The sequence below is a fragment of the Lacerta agilis genome, chromosome 10 (genome assembly GCF_009819535.1).
Source record: "Lacerta agilis isolate rLacAgi1 chromosome 10, rLacAgi1.pri, whole genome shotgun sequence".
Classification (NCBI taxonomy): Eukaryota; Metazoa; Chordata; class Lepidosauria; order Squamata; family Lacertidae; genus Lacerta; species Lacerta agilis.
The window spans coordinates 3628581-3645664 of NC_046321.1; the positions used below are offsets into that span (position 1 = coordinate 3628581).

General features: G+C 51.7%; 1 protein-coding gene across 1 annotated transcript in view; it reads right to left on the reverse strand.

Moving 5' to 3' along the window:
• Window positions 1-17084, reverse strand: part of TNPO3 (transportin 3) — a 36414-nt gene that overhangs the window by 8028 nt on the left and 11302 nt on the right. Inside the window, exons 2-18 of the mRNA XM_033162532.1 lie at window positions 16843-17043; window positions 16105-16178; window positions 14285-14441; window positions 12431-12574; window positions 11249-11424; window positions 10173-10311; window positions 9433-9579; window positions 9198-9305; window positions 7939-8030; window positions 7461-7600; window positions 6711-6902; window positions 6036-6127; window positions 4815-4891; window positions 3653-3737; window positions 2515-2655; window positions 944-1060; window positions 162-256 (exon numbers count right to left, since the gene is read on the reverse strand). Of these exons, the coding sequence (XP_033018423.1) occupies window positions 162-256; window positions 944-1060; window positions 2515-2655; window positions 3653-3737; window positions 4815-4891; window positions 6036-6127; window positions 6711-6902; window positions 7461-7600; window positions 7939-8030; window positions 9198-9305; window positions 9433-9579; window positions 10173-10311; window positions 11249-11424; window positions 12431-12574; window positions 14285-14441; window positions 16105-16178; window positions 16843-17043 (2177 nt within the window). The remainder of the gene's footprint in view (window positions 1-161; window positions 257-943; window positions 1061-2514; window positions 2656-3652; window positions 3738-4814; window positions 4892-6035; window positions 6128-6710; window positions 6903-7460; window positions 7601-7938; window positions 8031-9197; window positions 9306-9432; window positions 9580-10172; window positions 10312-11248; window positions 11425-12430; window positions 12575-14284; window positions 14442-16104; window positions 16179-16842; window positions 17044-17084) is intronic.

Here is a 17084-nt window from a genome sequence, read left to right on the forward strand (position 1 = left end):
AGCGGGCCTCTCGGGGGGGGGGGGGTACGAGACTGAGGCCCGGTCCCTGCTGGGATTTGGAGCAAACCAGACCGAAAAACCTGCTTTGGATGGAAAGTGCCACGGCTGGCCTGGAAACAAGGCAGCCAGGAGCCAAGTGCAGGGTGGGGGGGGGGGTGTACCTGGTTGCCAGCCGGAAGAGGTCGTCCACAGTGTCCGGGTGGTTCTGGAGGCCGTTGGGTTGCTCGATGAGCCTGAACGTGGGCACGCACAGAGCCTGGAAGGGCAGAGAGAGGGGGCAGGAGGAAGCCTTTAGCAGTTAAACCTGGCCAATTGCATGCCCCCTGTAATACAAATATATGGGGGCGGCAGCCACGTTTGGAACAACGGGCGCAGTTTCCGCCGACCTTTTTCAGAAAGGGCATCCCAAGGCTACAAAGGACTAAAACATATTCCTGCATTGCAGGAATTGATGATTCTTGGAGGTCCCTGCCAACTCTGCAATGCAATGTTGGAATTAATTATTATTATTATTATTATTAATAATTGAATTTATATACCGCCCTATACCTGGGGGTCTGAGGGCTGTTCACAGAATAAAATCAAGATATAAAACCACAAAATACCTAATAAAAACAAAAACAGCCCAACAGCCCCCCCCAAAAATACCTCATGGGCATAGGATGTAAACAGGATCAACCCAAGGCCTGGTTAAAAAGGAACGTTTTTGCCTGGCGCATAAAGGTGTATAATGAAGGTGCCAGGCAAACTTCTCTGGGACGGGGAGCCACTGCAGAGAAGGCCCCGTTCTCGTGTTGCCATCCATGCATTCCTTCCCCAAAGGAAGGGAATCTGGAGGGAGCGCCTCTGAGCATGTGCAGAGCTCGCCGCCGGGACAAGTGTGGCTGTTTAGCCACACACATTCGAACCAAGACCAGGAAGGACCCCTGGGGGGCCAACCTACCTGCAGCATATCAAGCAGCCCCTGCCGACAGCCCTCCTCCATTCCGTACTCATCCACAAGTATGCTGCCCAGGTAGAGGAAGCAGGAGTGCTGGTGCTCCTGGTAGACGCTCACCATCTGCCGGGGGGGGGGGGGAGAAGCAGGGGTCAGCAAAAGGGGAGGATCCTGGAGTCAAAGCAAGCAGCCCAGCGGACCAGGTGGAGCTGTTTTTTATCTACCCTTCAAAGTAAGGTCCCAAGGCAAGCAACAGCAGTAAGCAAACAGGTGGCATTTTAAACAGTTTGAACCAGGGGGCAGCAACCTTTTTCAGCCATGGGCAGGTCCACCGTCCCTCAGACCGTGGGGGGGGGGGGGCGGCGGACTATATTTCGAAGAAAAATATGAACGAATTCCTATGCCCCACAAATAACCCAGAGATGCATTTTAAATAAAAGGACACATTCTGCTCACGTAAAAACACGCCGATTCCCAGACTGACCGTGGGCCGGATTAAAAAGGCGATTGGTCCGCATCCGGCCCCCGGGGCTTAGTTTGCCTACCCCTGGTTTAAACCATTCATAAGAATACCAGGGTGGGTTCAAAAACATCTATCACAGGTGCCCAAAGGGGCTGAGAAGAAGTGGTGCATATTCAGCAGGCGCCGATCTACACTGGCTCCCGGTACATTTCCAAGCACGATTCAAAGTGTTGGTGCTGACCTTGAAAGCCCTAAACAGCCTCGGTCCAGTATACCCGAAGGAGCGTCTCCACCCCTATCATTCAGCCCGGACACTGAGGTCCAGCGCCAAGGGCCTTCTGGCGGTGCCTTCACTGTGAGAAGTGAGGTTACAGGGAACCAGGCAGAGGGCCTTCTCGGTGGTGGCGCCTGCCCTGTGGAACGCCCTCCCGTCAGATGTCAAGTAGATAATCATTTCTACTGAGCGCCACAAGGCTGGCACTCTTTAGAGCTCCTTTCTGGTGCTGGAGGCGGGAAAATGTGCAATGACTCGGCCTAAACGAGTCTTGCTAATAAGTGGTGCCATTGGGATGCAGAGCTCAGAATGCTTCTAGCGAAACGGAAAGAGACCGACATGCAAAGCAGGGCGGACACACACTTGCAAGTGGTGGCCTCTCCTTCCTTGGGAGGCTTTTAAGCAGAGCTTGGGTGGCTATCTGTCAGGGACTCTTCAGCTGTGACACCTGCACTGCAGGGGGTTGGACTGGATGACCCTTGGGGGTCCCATCCATCTCTACTAGTTCTACGGTTTATGTGTATTTATAAACTTCATCTGGATTGCCCCTTCCTCTATTCTGGAGACATGTGCACCTGCTCTTTAAAAAAAATGAAATAAAAACATTTCCCTGCTATGAGTATGGTGAGGACTCTGAGTCGATAGAGCGTCAGACTCTTAATCACAGAGTCGTAGTTTCCTGCACTGCATGGTCACTTCCAATCCTACGATTCTCCTTCCCTGGAGGTTTTTAAATGGCCAACTGGCAGGGATTCCTTCAGCGATTCCTGCATCGCAGCGGGTTGGTCTTCATGGCCCTCTAGGGTCCCTTTCCAACACCATTGTTCTACGGGCGTTTACCTGGGTGACCAGAGGCTGCAGGAGGGCCGCCGAGCCTTTCCCCACGCAGCGGACAGCAAAGCGCAGGCACCGGCAGCAGCGCTCCACAATGCGGTTATCGGCACGATGCTTGTTCAGGGTCTCTGACAGGACTGGCCAGATCTGGGCGGAGGAAGGAGAGCGATTATAGAGGGTTCCCTTTACGTCGGACGGGGGCAGCCCAAAGCAGGGACCCGCCTGGCCTCTTCTCCCTGGAAACCTAATCCCACCGGCAGCAGCCAGGCGCGGCACATTCCACAAGGTCAGCACTAGCAGGGAGAAAGGGACTAGTCCCCAATCGGCAATGCTCCCACTGCAAAAGTATTCAGGCCGCGGGGCTTTGCTTATCTGCCCATCGTATCCGCTGGTCTGCAGAAGGAGCAGGAGCATGAAAGCCTGGCTTGGGGGGGGGTGTGGGGGGCCAGGACAGTGGGCCAAGGCCCCAGTGCTGCAAAGGGTGGGCTGTGGGGTCAAATGCACACACGGAGCACTGGAGCAGTGCTATGGCTGAAGTCTGCAGCTGGGAATCTGTTCAGTCCCCTGTTTAAATATCACCATCATGGATTCATTAGGCAAAACCCTGTTTCCATGCCGCAACTCCCTTCCCCACCACCTGGGGACAAAACTGACCTCCCCCTTACACAGGTTGGTGTAAGGATTACAGAGGTGATGTACATGAAGCATTAGGACCACAGAGGTAATGTATGTGAAGCAGAAGGATTACAGAGATAACATATGTGAATCCCGAAGAACATGATAAAAATATACATTACTTATTATTATTACATACAGCCAGCCACCCCTTACCCTGGGGGGCACCACACAACAGGGGAAACGAGTAAGTAAACCCTCGGCTACTTCCCACTCCCACCCCTTGGCGTTGCTCCATCCAGGTTGAGGAGGAGACAAGGTCAACTGGAATCCAGAGGCCCGCCTAGGACTGTGAAAACAGACCCAGAGCTGGCAGCCCTTGAAGCCAGGTATCCCTTCCAAGCTCCATCTGTGCAATCGCGGCTGAAGTGTGCCACAGAGGGCCAGCCCACATAGGTGACCCAGGCAAATAAGCCAAGCAGCTTCACCAGTCGCCCTCTGGAGTGAGCAGGGGGGCTTCTCCACCTACCTCCTGGATGACTTCTCCACCTACCTCCTGGATGACTTTTTGGCACGGGTGGGTCTGTCCATTTTCTACAATAGGATTGGTATGCCTGCGGGGAAAGAGACGGAGGGATGAAAGGGAGCTCGTGGGCGAGCTGGGCTGGAGAGGCAGGTGCCAGCTGCTCCTCCACTGGCATCCTTAACAGGACAATTGCCCCGGGGAAGGAGGACTCCAAAGACACCGTCCCCTCCTTCCAAAAAAAGCAGAGATCTGACACAATGCATGACTGACATGTTGGCCCATCCCGAAACCTCAAGAGGTGGGGAAAGGTCCCCTTGCAGATCTAACCGCACCCCCCAAAAGGCAAGACCTTAGAATAGAGTTGGACAGAATCAGCTGCCAGTAACCAAGTGCAAGGAAAGGAAAGCACAACACTTGGATATGTGAGGAGCAGCAGGACACTGGGAGAGGAGGGAGACCAACCACCTTTGAACTTGCAAAGGCTGAGAACAGATCGCTGCTTCCCAAATCAGGCTAACGGCGACAGATTTAAAGTCAGAGAAGCAAGAACAGAGCTGCAGAGTAGATGAGGAGAGGCCCTTGCAGATTTAGCCAGCAGCACAGCAGATTTAGCCAGCACCCCGGCAAACATCTCTCTGCTTTCCTAATAGTGTCCTTTCAACTGCTATGGCTTCTGCCAAACGATCCCAGGGACTGACATTTGGCAAACCCAGGATTCTCCCAGAGATCCCCTATGTGGGCCACTCTGTTGCTCCCCATCCAGGCCCAGAAATAAATGGGTTCATGGGGGGAAAGGGAGAGGCTCTTAAACTAGCTGAAGCTCTGTTGTGCGGCTCTTCCCAAAGGAGCCTGGGCAGAGGGAAGAGAGAGGAGGGAAGTTGTGGGGGGAGGAGGTAGGAGGAAGGAAGGAAGCAGAGAGCAGAAGACCAAAGTGGGAGGCGGAGGAGGGTTATCCGAGACTCTCCCCCCACTGCCACAAATTCACTTCCCGACCACAGAATTTCAGCTCCGCTGGATCAGGATTCGAGCGAGTGTCCGGGAGATCCTGATGGAAGACCTCCAGAGGAAGATTCACCCGCTGTTTCGGGTGAGCAGCCTGATGGTTATTGTCATCCCCAACCCTATGGGCAGGGGGAAGAGACCCCGGTCCCCAACAGCTTCTTACCTAAATATAACTGCAAGGCGATCTAGGGGCACAGTGGGGTCTGAGGAGAGGCCATTGCTCGGCTCCTGAGAGAGCAGCTGGGAAAAAGAGAAGACACACAAGACGGCTCAGGGAGGGACGCGGGACTCCTCTTCCTCAAGGAGGATGGCCAAGAAAATGCTGCCTTGTTGCCGGCACTTGGGGAAGGGGTCTCCTTGTTCAAGCCCCACTCTGCACTCTTAGGGGCAAAGCCGCACATTGCAAAGACCACCGGTGGGCACAGAGAGTGGCAGCGGCAGCCCGAGCCAACCCCTCGCCCCGATCGTGTGGCTGATAATTTGGGGCGCGACTCGGGGGTGGCTGGGAGTGGCACGTTTCATTAAATGGGGATGGCACTGCGAGAGGCAACCCAAGACGACCACCACTGCTATGGCTTAATTTGTTGCCCAAACTTCACCAGCAGGTCCAGTTTAAAATTCAGTTATTAAAAATTGTGTTATTTTTAAGTAAAGTTAAAAAAATTTTATAGAGAAAAGTTGTTAAGGAAATAGTATATTGATTTAAAACCGAAGGTGAAAAGGCGGGGGAAGTCAAACGTCAAGATTCAGAAGTAGAAATTTTTTTTTTGTAAGATATACAAATAAGAAGAAGAATCCTGACATTATGTGTATTTGTATTTGTTTTTGTATTTGTAGGTGTGGGGTCGGGTTTGTGTTATATTATGAAAATGCTAATAAATTCTGTTTAAAAAAATAAATAAATAAAATTCAGTTATTAAAAACCCGTTGGAAAAAACCGAACTATAGTCAAAAGAACGGGCAGCGGGTTCTGAAAACAAGGTATCAAGGGTCAATGGGCAGAGGTACGTCTTCAGAGAAGGTAGGAAACTGGCGCACCTCTGTGTGGATTTCCACAACTTATGGGGCTGCTACAGAGAAGGCTGCCTCCTAGGCCACACCAACCCCCAACTACCCAGAGGGCCCACATTGCTAATCCTAACACCCAAGAGGGTCTGTAGGGAAAGAAATGGTCTTTTGGGACAAGCCTGACCCTCTTTGAGCAAAACAAGCAAAATGTGCATTTTTAAAAAGCGCTTGCCTTTCTTCCAAACAACGAAGGCTTGCTTCCAAGTCCTCCTTTACCAGTTTCTGTCCCAAAGCTCATTTCCCCCAGGAATCCCTCCCTCCTTCCCTCCCTGACAATAAATCAGCCACATGCAGCCACGCTCAGCCGGCCCCGTACCTTTTTCAGCGCCATCACCTGAACGGCACAAAGTTCACTGAGACAGGCCGAGATCTTCTCCAGCGGGAGCCTAGCCAGCACCAAGGCAGTCCCTGGAGAACATGGGGAGGGGCGGTCACTTCATAAACCAAACCAGCCCAGGGACCAAACTCACAGCAGCCCTCCGCGGCCTCACATTTCCCCCCCGAGAACCAGTGTGATGTAGTGGCAAATGGGGAGGACTAGGATGGGGAGGGGAGACCAAAGTTCAAACCCAGGACTGGGGGGTGGGGGGAGAGTCGTTTCCTGATTCCAGAAGGCCTGTAGCTCAGGGGTAGAGAATCCGCCCTGCATGCTGAAAAGTCCCAGATTTAATCTGCGGCAGCATCTCCAGGTCGGAGTGGGAGAGACCTTGGCCGGAAACCCTGGAGAGCAGCTGCCAACCCGTGAAGACAACACTGAGGTGTACTGTGCACTTGGCAAAACACTGCCACCGCACTCTTGCTTGTAGAAAACAAGCATGTCAGCGAGAAGGCTACGCTGTGCCAGTATTCCTGGCCTGCTAGCTTTCCAGAGGCAAGGGGCCTTCAAAATATGCTGTGCTGTTGCAGGAGGACACCAAAGACGTGGTCCAGGGAAGCCCCCTCTCCTCCCCTGTGGGGCTGCCCCCTCTGCCGCTGCGAAAGGAGCACATACCTTTCAGGAGCCCCACAGCTGCTTCGGGCGAGAGCATGAAGGAGTCCAGGGAACGGGCGATTTCCAGCAAGCCGCTGAAGTGCTGGGCCATGTGGTCCCGGCACACGGAGCAGATGTTGTGGATGGCTTTGGCCGCCACCGAGGCCAAGGACTTCTCACAGAGGCCTTTCATCAGGTAGCCAAGAACAGGATCTTTTGCAGGGAGAGAGGAGAACAGCAGAGGGATAATGAATGAATCTATTTTTTGTTCTATTATTATTATTACTACTACTTCCACCCTTCATCCGAAGATCACAGGATAGTTCGCAGCATAAAAATACAAAATGAGAACACAAAATACATAATAAAACAAAAACAAACCGATAACACTCCCCCCCCCCCCAACATACCAACTGTGTCCAGGGCAGCTGTCTACCAGCTCCATCTGGTACGCAGGCTGAGACCCTCCCTGCCTGCAAACTGTCTCGCCAGAGTGGTGCATGCTCTGGTTATCTCCCGCTTGGACTACTGCAATGCGCTCTACGTGGGGCCACCTTTGAAGGTAACTCGGAAACTGCAGCCAATCCAGAATGCGGCAGCTAGACTGGTGACTGGGAGCGGCCGCCGAGACCACATAACACCGGTCCTGAAAGACCAACATTGGCTCCCAGTGTGTTTCCGAGCACAATTCAAAGTGTCTCCACCCCCATCGCCCAGCGCAGATGCTGAGGTCCAGCTCTGAGGGCCTTCTGGCAGCTCCCTTGCACTCACCAAGGAAATGGGGGTTCCTGTCCACAACTTCGCTCATTTCACCAACCAGCTCGATGCTAGTGTAGCGGACGGCCGTGTGCACCGATTCAGGCAGGCGTACCACCCCTTCCAGCACCTCCACCAGCGTTGGATTGTTCTCCCTGAGGGCAGGAAACGGCAATTATTCCACACACCAAAAAAAAACCAAAGCTCTGCAAGCAGCTAGTCCATAACGGGGCCGGAGCGGAGAGCCTCGCTTTCGAAAAGAGGGCAGAAAGTGACTGCAGAAAGAAAGGCTTCATGTTTCTAGTCCTCGCCGCGGAGAGTGCAGTGAGTAGGTTTGTGCCAACCTGAACTTCTTCTATGGTTTATTATGGTTGATCATGGCATGAGTTTGAGCCAAAGGCCGCTGTCTGGTGACTAGGATACACACACAAATTCAAAAATGAATTCATGGTCCGTGGCCCACCCCTTCCGCGACGGTGCTGGCGGTACTCACTGGTCTACGCTCTTGGCTATCGAGGCCATGATGAAGAGGACGGCTTCCGTCACCTCCCACGGAGGGTTGCCCTCTTTCAGGGTAGCATACAGCTGCGAAGACGGAAAAATACAAGAATTAAGTATTCAGGGACACGAACCTTTTCGTGGATGCACCTTAAGGTCACTGTTAGGATGGACTTTCCGGCTAGTTCGAAAGAGGAGCAGATCCAAGGGTTTTGGACCTCAAGGGCAGCAAAGAATTAATGCATGACTGTGGAAAACATAAGGGTAAATGGATTCTAAGAGGTTCCCAGGGTCCAACATAGGGCATGCCAGTGAAAGTGGGTTGTACTTTGTAAAAAAAATTTTTTTCGCAAGATTTATATGCTGCTCAATCAAAATAATCTCCCTTAGCCAATGGTTCCCAAACCTTTTATCTCATGGATCACTTGGAAGTCACTAACAGTCTTGGCAAACCACTTAATAATTTTTCTGCCACGGTAGCACTTGTAATGATCTGCACTGGGTGTAATAATAATAATAATAATAATAATAATAATAATTTATTTATACCCCGCCCATCTGGCCGGGTCTCCCCAGCCACTCTGGGCGGCCTCCAACAAATACCAAAATACAATACAGTCACAAATTAAAAACTTCCCTAAACAGGGCTGCCTTTAGATATTTTCTGAATGTTAGGTAGTTGTTTATTCCCTTGACTTCTGATGGGAGGGTGTTCCACAGGGCGGGCGCCACTACCGAGAAGGTTTTGTATGGTTTTGTATTTTTACACACACACTATGAACCCCTGAACGAAGCTCACAGATCACTGGTGGTCTGCAGATCAGAGTAGGGGAACCCCTGCTCAAAGAAATTTACATAAAATGCTATAAAGCAGTCATAGAAAATAGCAATAAAGGCAGACTTGGGAAAAGAGCGGAAATCATTAAAATTATGAAAGAAATCACATTGGGTTGGATTCAACTACAGAGTTGCATTAGCAGAAGTCAGCAAAAGGACTCCTGTCCCCCCTCTTCCTCAAATCTGCTTTGGAGAACCCCGCAGGTCAGCACCCATGGAACGATCAGCTTGATGCTACGTTGAATTCCACCCTTTAAAAATAAATAACAAACTATACAAAAGGAGGAATTAACGTGCAGACATGAGCTGGGAAGCGAAGCCCCTTCAACTCCTCCAAACAAACCACCCTCAAAAGTCAGAAGGAGACGCCGGTGGTATTTTGGGTAGCCGCACCAGTCCAACCTGTTCCCCTCTCACCTGGGCAAAACACTCCACAGAGCCAACCAGGAAGATTAAGTCCTTCACGAGGTCTGATACTCTCATCCGGAACTCTCCAAAGTCGTCCGTCTCCTCGGGAATTCCTTCCTAGCAGAGGAAAACAAAGGATGGAAGAGGGAGGGAGAGTAAATAACTACCAGTGCTCCCCTCCTGTGGGCTAAATGCAAAGGAGGCGCAGGGGTGTTTGGGGGCCAGGAAGGAGAGGCGGACTTACGTGGTCCGGATCGAGCTGGCAGTGCCGAGCCAGGGCGTGAAGGAGCCTCTGGATGTAGGCCTTGAAGATGCTATGTATGACGATGTCCTCAGTCTTGTACAGGTGCTCCCCCAGCCGGTACCAGAAGTTGAAGGAAATCTCCACCACCTGTCGTTGGCAGGAGACCCATTTATTTATTATTTATTTCCTAGCATTATTTTTTTTAAAAAACCTTTTCTTTACATTTATCATCATCATCATCATACCCCAGCCACTCTGCGCGGCTCAAAGCATATATAAAAACTAAGTAAAATATCAAACATTAGAAACTTCCCAATGCAGAGCAGCCTTCAGATGTCTTCTAAGAGTTATGTAGTTCTTTATCTCCTTGACATCTGAAGGTGCCGCTACCGAAAAGGCCCTTCCTGCCTGGTTCCCTGTAACTTCGCTTCCTGCAGTGAGGGAGCCACCAGAAGGCCCTCGGAGCCGGACCTCATTTGTTTGTTTGTTTTAGTACGTAAGAAGGTATATTAAAAGTTCCAAATAAAGCAAACATAGAAAGGGACATCTAGAACTAAATCTATGGGAACAGATTTCCATACCAAAACCAGAAGACCCTTTTAAACTGTTCTTCCCTCTCTCTGTGTGTCCAACACAGCATCACCCAGAACCCTCCCGTTGCCTGAATGGCCCACCCTGCGGGTACTTCCACCATGCCAACAACCCGGAAATTGAAGGGGCAGGAGGGGCGGCCTTCCTACCTCGTACTGCGGGTGGCCCGCGCATATCAAGAGCAGTTCTATTGTCCGCAGGTCCCCCAGGCCTTGGCCTGGGGTGCAAACAATCTTATCCAGAAAGGTCTCGCAGAGTTCCGTGAAGATCCGGCAGTAATTGAGAACTCTGAAGGGAGGGAAATGGGGTGTAAGCAGTGCTCCAAGTCAGCAAACCACGGCCTTTGCCATGGAAATGCCCATCTCAGGAAGGCAGGCAGGGCAACAGGACAACGTCATTCATTCCCTTCCACCCATTTACCACTGTCTCCTGCTCCCACATCCTCGCTGGCTCCCACAGCGCCCTCCCCCCCCCCCATGGGAAGAGGAACAAGCTCTGCTGGAGAGCACCAGCTCTGCATGCAAGTCTTTGGCAACTCCAATTTAGAGAAAAGGCGGGTAAGAGGTGCCACGTTAGAAGTTTTTAAACTTAAGCATGGCACAGAGGAAGCGGATAGAGAAAAGGTTTTCTCCCTCACTCCTAATTCAGGAAGGATAAAAAGAAGTAGTTCTTCACACAGCACATAGTTACAGCTTGAGAGTGTTAGATATCTAGACAGACACTAGAATGATGTAGTTTTTAAAAAGCCAGAGCGCACATTACTTAACAGGAATGGGCTCCTGCACAGGCAGAGTGCCCTTTCCAGGGTGGGAATCGTTGCCTGAAACTTTACTCAGGAACCTAGGAACCATAAAGCTGGTCCCTTATGCCTGGGGGGATTTGGGCTTGCGTAAATAAACAAGGATTGAAAGGCCTTTAAAAAACAACAACTGCCCCTCATGAATTAGCTAAGGGCAGTTTACAAATTAAAAGCGCAGCCTACTTTTGAAAGAGGACTTTCAGAAGCAGGCAGTGGAGAGGACGGAGCAGGTGTACTGCTCGAAGTCCCAAATCCAAATGGGAACGCTTCTTTGGGTTGCTAAAACCATATTGTGTGTGTTTAAAACACAATACAACTTGAAAACTGGAAGCAGAAATCCAGCACAGATGTGCCTTCGATCTTTCCTCTCCTGAACCTGCCGTGCACAGACCACACGCCCCGTGAATGGTTTCTCCGGCAACTCACTTGTCCAAATCCTCGCGAGCCACAGCCATGTGGTAGGCTGCCTCAAGCGTCAGGACCCCCTGGAAGAGCTGCAGGGCCAGGGGCAGGTTGGTCTCCACGTTCTCAATGGCGTAGAGCGCAGAACAGACGCAGTCGGAGGCAGCTTCGTGCAGGTTCGTCGACGTCTTGTCCTGTTGCTGAAAGGCACCGGGGAGGGGGAATTGGGCTTAATCCTCCGCTGCAGGGATCTCATCTAGGCTCTACCTCCCCCCACCCCAGCACAAACACAGAGAAAGACGGGTCTTGGTTATGCACACTTTCCTTCCACAAGGACCTCTGTGCAACATCTGCGTAGCCAATGAACAGATATGCGGAACACAGAAATGACCCAAGATACCAGCTCAAACAGGGAGTGCGAGGTCCAAAAAGGAACAATGCAAAGAAGGTAGAGGGCAGCCTCAGACGAAAACCAAGGAACAAGTAAAGCGAGGCAGGCGTGGTCCAGGATACAGAGGGTGGAAGACGCAAGTCTTTGGGGGGGGGGGAGGAAAAGGAGTGACAGGTCAAAGAAAAGTGATGGAACTCTTTCAAAAACAGCCTTCGGCCAACCCGGAGCCTGTTTTGGACTGCAACGTCCATCAGCCCCAGCCAGCACGGTTCTTTATTATAAAAGCACCCCCACCTTTGAAGGAGATCCCCCCCCCAACTCCCACTTCTGCATAAAATGGGCAGAGACGGTGGGCTGCTAGAGGAGGGGGGGCACTCCTTTTTGCAGCAGACGTGCTTTGACTGCAGAAAGCACTGCAAGCTCTTTTCTGATGCACAAATGCTCTGGTGGGCAGGTGGCCCCCACCTCCCAGTAGATTGGGGGGGGGGGACTAGACAGCCTTTGGGTTCTTTCTAGCTCTTTGATTCCACTGCAGAGGCAGCCCCCCCCCCTGTTCTGTGAACACGCAGTAAGCTGCAGGCAGGCACAGAAACAGAGAAAGAGGGCGCTATGCACACATCAGGACATTTCAGTAGCTGATTGTATCCTAGCGTAAGACTGTGCCGCTCTCCCTTCAAGAGCTGCCCAAATGAGGCCTTTGCAGCAACCAAGGCTGCCCATAAGGCCTCCCCAATGCCATTGTTCCCCGACAGATGGTGCCCGGCCACGGAGCCAGGCTGCCCTCTGCAAGAGACGAGGGACCCCAGAAAACTCACCAGAACCTCAAAGAGCAGCGACAGCAACTTGCTGTTGGCCATGAAGGTGCTGTCGAGGACGCCCAGGTTGAACCAGCTGCCCAGGCAGCGGAAGATCTTAATGAGCATCTTCTCATCGTTGCCCGCCTTCTCCACACAGGTCATCTGCAGGGAAGAAAAGGAAATTGGGAGAGGGGGCTAGGGAGACCTCGCAGCGGTGCTGATTGGGGGGGGGGACTCAGCACATCCCCAACGATGCAATCTGCGCTTGTGTGTGTCTGCAATCTGCAGTTCACATGCAGGTGCCCTCCAGCTGTTTTGCAGTATGGCAAGATGGCGGCTGGACTCCAAAACGGGCCGTGCCCCCTCCCTGGGCAGCCTTCCGAGAAGAAGGGGGCAGGGTCTGAATTCTGTCTAACGTAACAACTCTCAAGGTTGCCAGCCCCTATTTCAGTGACGGCAGAGAGAGAAAGGTCTGAAGTGGCTGTAGTGCCCTCTGGGATTCGCAGAGGGAACCAGAGAATGCAGGAAGGAACCAAACAGGAAGTACATCGTGCCAGGAGACAATCAGTCAGCGGGCAAGTTATTCCAGCTTACCCCGACTGACTCCAAAGTGGAGCCTCAGCAAAATGAGGCAGACAGGCAGAGAGAGACCATGCTGGCCTCAGCAGCTTTGCTGTCTTAGTCAAACACTGAGCCTGGATGACTGCAGGGCGCCAGGGGAAGGGGGGGGGGAGAGAATCCCCTCCATTTTAAACTGGGGAGGGCTGTCCAGCGAGGTCTTGGCACATCCTGTCCTCATCCCTTTTGTCCTCAAAGCTCATCTCTTTTTGAGAAAAAGCTGCCGCTATTTCAATGCGGGCTGAAAGCCGTCACCCCCTTAACCGACGAGTGGAATCAACCAAAACTTAGATGAAGAATTAAGACAAAAGAGAAATGCTGCAATGCCCAAGTTAATTGACTGAGTACTGTTTGGTTAATTGACCTGGAGAGTGGCATCCAGGCTGCAATTCTCCAGGATATTCTAGCACCCAAAAAATAAAATAAAAGGGGGGGGGAGGATAAACTTGGCCAACGTGCTGGTTCTGGCTGGGAGATCAAAAAGCAATGGTCATGGCAGTTAGGGGTTGTAGAAAAAGTTACGGAGCGTAACAGACAACTTAAGAGGGGTTAAATCTAAAACGTCACTTTCAGTCACTTGGTCTCCGCTTCTTGAGTTTCTTTTGAGACGACAGGGAGCAATCCTCCCCCCCCCACCCAGATCTCCACCACCCTGAACGGTTTTGGTTCTTAGTTTAAAACCTATGAATTATCTTCAATGGCTTTCCATATTGCTGCCTGGATTATTTTCTTCATGATTTTGTCCTTTTTCTGTGCATGCACTAGCACCACTGGAGCTAGGTTCATAGCTGAGTTGTGTCTTACGTGTCTGGACTCTTCTTGTTCGGACGTTTTTATGCACAGATTGGATATACCCGTCGTGAATGCTTCACTTGAGATTCCTGCATTGCAGGGGGTTGGACTAAAGGACCCTTGGGGTTCCTTCCAACTCTACAATTCTATGCAATTATTGCTAAGCTGAAAAATCTCAATAAATTGAAAAAAGAAGGCAAGAGATACTCCCACTCCTTTGCAGGCAGCCTAGGAGTTATCAGGCCCTAGACACAGACACACACCCCAGGAGCAGTCGTCCAGGGAATTCACAGTCATCCAGGGAGGTAGACTAGGCTGAGATAGATTGGGAGGCCCCAAGTCGCCCACTGAACTCCAGGGCTAAGTGGGGATTTGAACCCAGACCTTCCCACCTCCATGTCGAGTACTCCAACAACTCCACCCTGCCGGCTCCCGGGCTCTTCCTCTTTCCTGGCTGCTTACCAGCAGAGAGACCACCGTGCTGGAGTAGTAAGCCAAGTCTTCGATGATCTCAGTGCGGCGGTTGGCTCCGATGCGCAGGGAACGGCTGTGGACCTCCTCTGGCAGCACCGTCAGGATCTCCAGTAGGAAGGGCAGTGAGGTCACATCATTGTTGTACCTGGGGTTCCAGGGCGAGGGAGGAGGGGCGTGGGGGGAAGGGAAGGGAGGAGAAACGTGAGACGGCAATGAAAGGGGACTGCTAGGGGTGCCCCCCACAGCCAGCTAGCAATAGGGGGCCCCAGGTTCTTGCTCCTGATTCCAGAGGGTGTCTGTCCTAGCTGGGCAAAAGAGCCTGGGCGATTGCCTAAGAACTACTAATGCTATGCAGGTTTGGACTTGATCAGTCCCTCAGTTAAGCAATCCTGGAAGTCCCATGCAAAAGCAGGGCAAAGCATGATAAATATAATTTCATGCTTTAAAAAAAAAACCCCGCAAATTTGCACCCCTACCTTCGTGGCAAGTACCAGAGTTGCAGTTGTCTAGGTTCTCCCCCCCCCCCCCAAATCTATCTGGCTTTACGGTTTTGTCTTCCAAGGAAATTAAGAATACTGCTTCTCAGCTCTGAAAGAATTTGGACTGTTTATCACAGCTGTAACCTATATTCTCATTCGGTCAAGCCAGTTCTGCATAGACAACAGGCCGGCTTAAGAATACGGTTTAAGAGCAAGTGAAGATGTCGGAAAGGAAGTCAGAAATAACGCTGCATGTACAATGGTATATTTAGAGCCAGATTCAAAGCGCCGGTTGAGGCCTTTAAAGCCCTACGCAGTTTGGGTCCAGTCTGCCTATTAGCACAGGAAGCTGCCCTTGGTCCATCTAGCTCAGTGCTGTCTACACTGACAGGCAGCAGCTCTTTAGGATTCTAGGGTGGGTTCTCTCCCAGCCCTACCCGGAGATGCCACTGGGGACTGAAGCTGGGACGTTCGGCATGCAAGGCAGATGCTCTGCCACTGAGCTATGGTCCTTCCTCCCCCAAATTAAGATTACAATCTTCTAGGTGGCCTGTGACTGGTGTCGCATCTTTATCACCATCACTGGTACCCAGGGTGCCAGCTTGAATAAAATATTTGGGGGGGGGGCAGGTAAGCCCTGCCCCATATGAACGATAACACGGCACGGCACACACACCATTTGAATGGCAATCCCCAACATGGGGGAGGGCCCTCAAATATGTTATTGGGGGCCAAAGGGACCTCAGCCCCTAGGAGTTGGCTCCTATACATGTACTCTCAACGAGTATGTGGGGCAGGACCTTGTCAGTGATGGCCCCTAGCCCCCACCATTCAGATCATCATTTAGCCTCTGTTCTTCCCCACTTGGACAAAGATCACAAACACTGTTTTGTTTAAATACACCTTTGATGGCTGCCTGTTTGTGAGCAAACGCTGGAGGTGTCGCTGTTCTTACTAAGCAAGCTGTCCCTAAATCAATTTTACCCTTCACCGTTTTCTGTTAAGTTTCAGGTTGGCAGTCGGGACACAACCATGTGCATGAGAAAGCAAAGAACGAACAAACCGACAGGCAGTCCCCAGACCCACTAAACCTCTCCCACCTGTGACATGCAGATCCCCACGTGGTTGGAAGCCATTTCCGAAGGCCCAGAAGAGCAGCCCCCGACCACCACCACCCCACAAGAACCTGCATTTACAGAGAAGCAGCTCATCTGCGTTTCCCACTTCACACCATCTCATGTCATCAGTACTTTGCAAAACCGTTACAGGGTATAGAAGGTTTAACTGGAGGTGGGGAGAAGAGGGAGATTTGAAAAGGGAGCCACTTACTTCTCAACCAGTGTGTGCACACAGCCCTTCCAGGAGGCCATCTGTAGGGCGAGGTCCGCTATGGCTAATGCAAGCTGCAAGGGGAGAGAGAGGCGGTGGGAGAACAAAAGTCAAGGGTGGGCGCTTCCAGCTAAAAGATGTAGCTCCCCACCGCAAGAAACAGTCCACTGCAACTGCACCTGCCTTTCGGTTAATGTTAAGAGCTGCTTGCTGGATGAGTTCAGACCAAGGGGTCAATCGAGTCCAAGAACCCTGCTTGACACTAACCAGCCAGGAAGCCCCCAAGACAGACACGAAGGCTAAAGGCAGGAGACTGCTGACTCCCTGGTCACTGGACTGGTATTGAGAGGTAGACTGAGGAAGAGGCAAGCTACCTTTTGAGAGTCGACTGAGCTGCCAGGGCCAACAGGTCATAAGAACATTAGAAGAGTCTGCAGGTTCAGGCCAGGGTCCCATCTAGCCCAGAATCCTGTTCTCACGGTAGCTAACTAGATGCAAGCAGGACCCAAGCACAAGAGCCCTCTCCCCTCCTGTGGTTTCCAGCAACTGGTATTGTTCAGCTCAGCAACTGGTTTCAATGGGAGGCATACTACCTCCAACAGTGGAGGCAACACACAAACCGACCCAGCCAGTAACCACCGATAAAACATGAAGCCCCCTTTAAAAAGCCATCCAAGCTGGTGGGCTGCCTTCTGAAATGGCCACTTGCTCCCCACAAACGTGGGGTTCACTGCTCACCTGGGTGACGATGACAGGGGACATGTCTTTCAAGTTCTGGATGTGGGTGAGCAGGGAGTCCCGCAGCGAGACATGAGAGTCCGTCGGGAGCTCGTAGAATGAGGTCTGGATCTTCATCTTCATGGTTTGAGCGGCAAAGTAGCACGATTCCACATCCTGCCGGATCTGCAGCAACTGATCAGAGATCTCCCAGGCGTGGACCTTGGGGCGAGACAAAAGGGGGAATGATGCCGTCAGGGCAG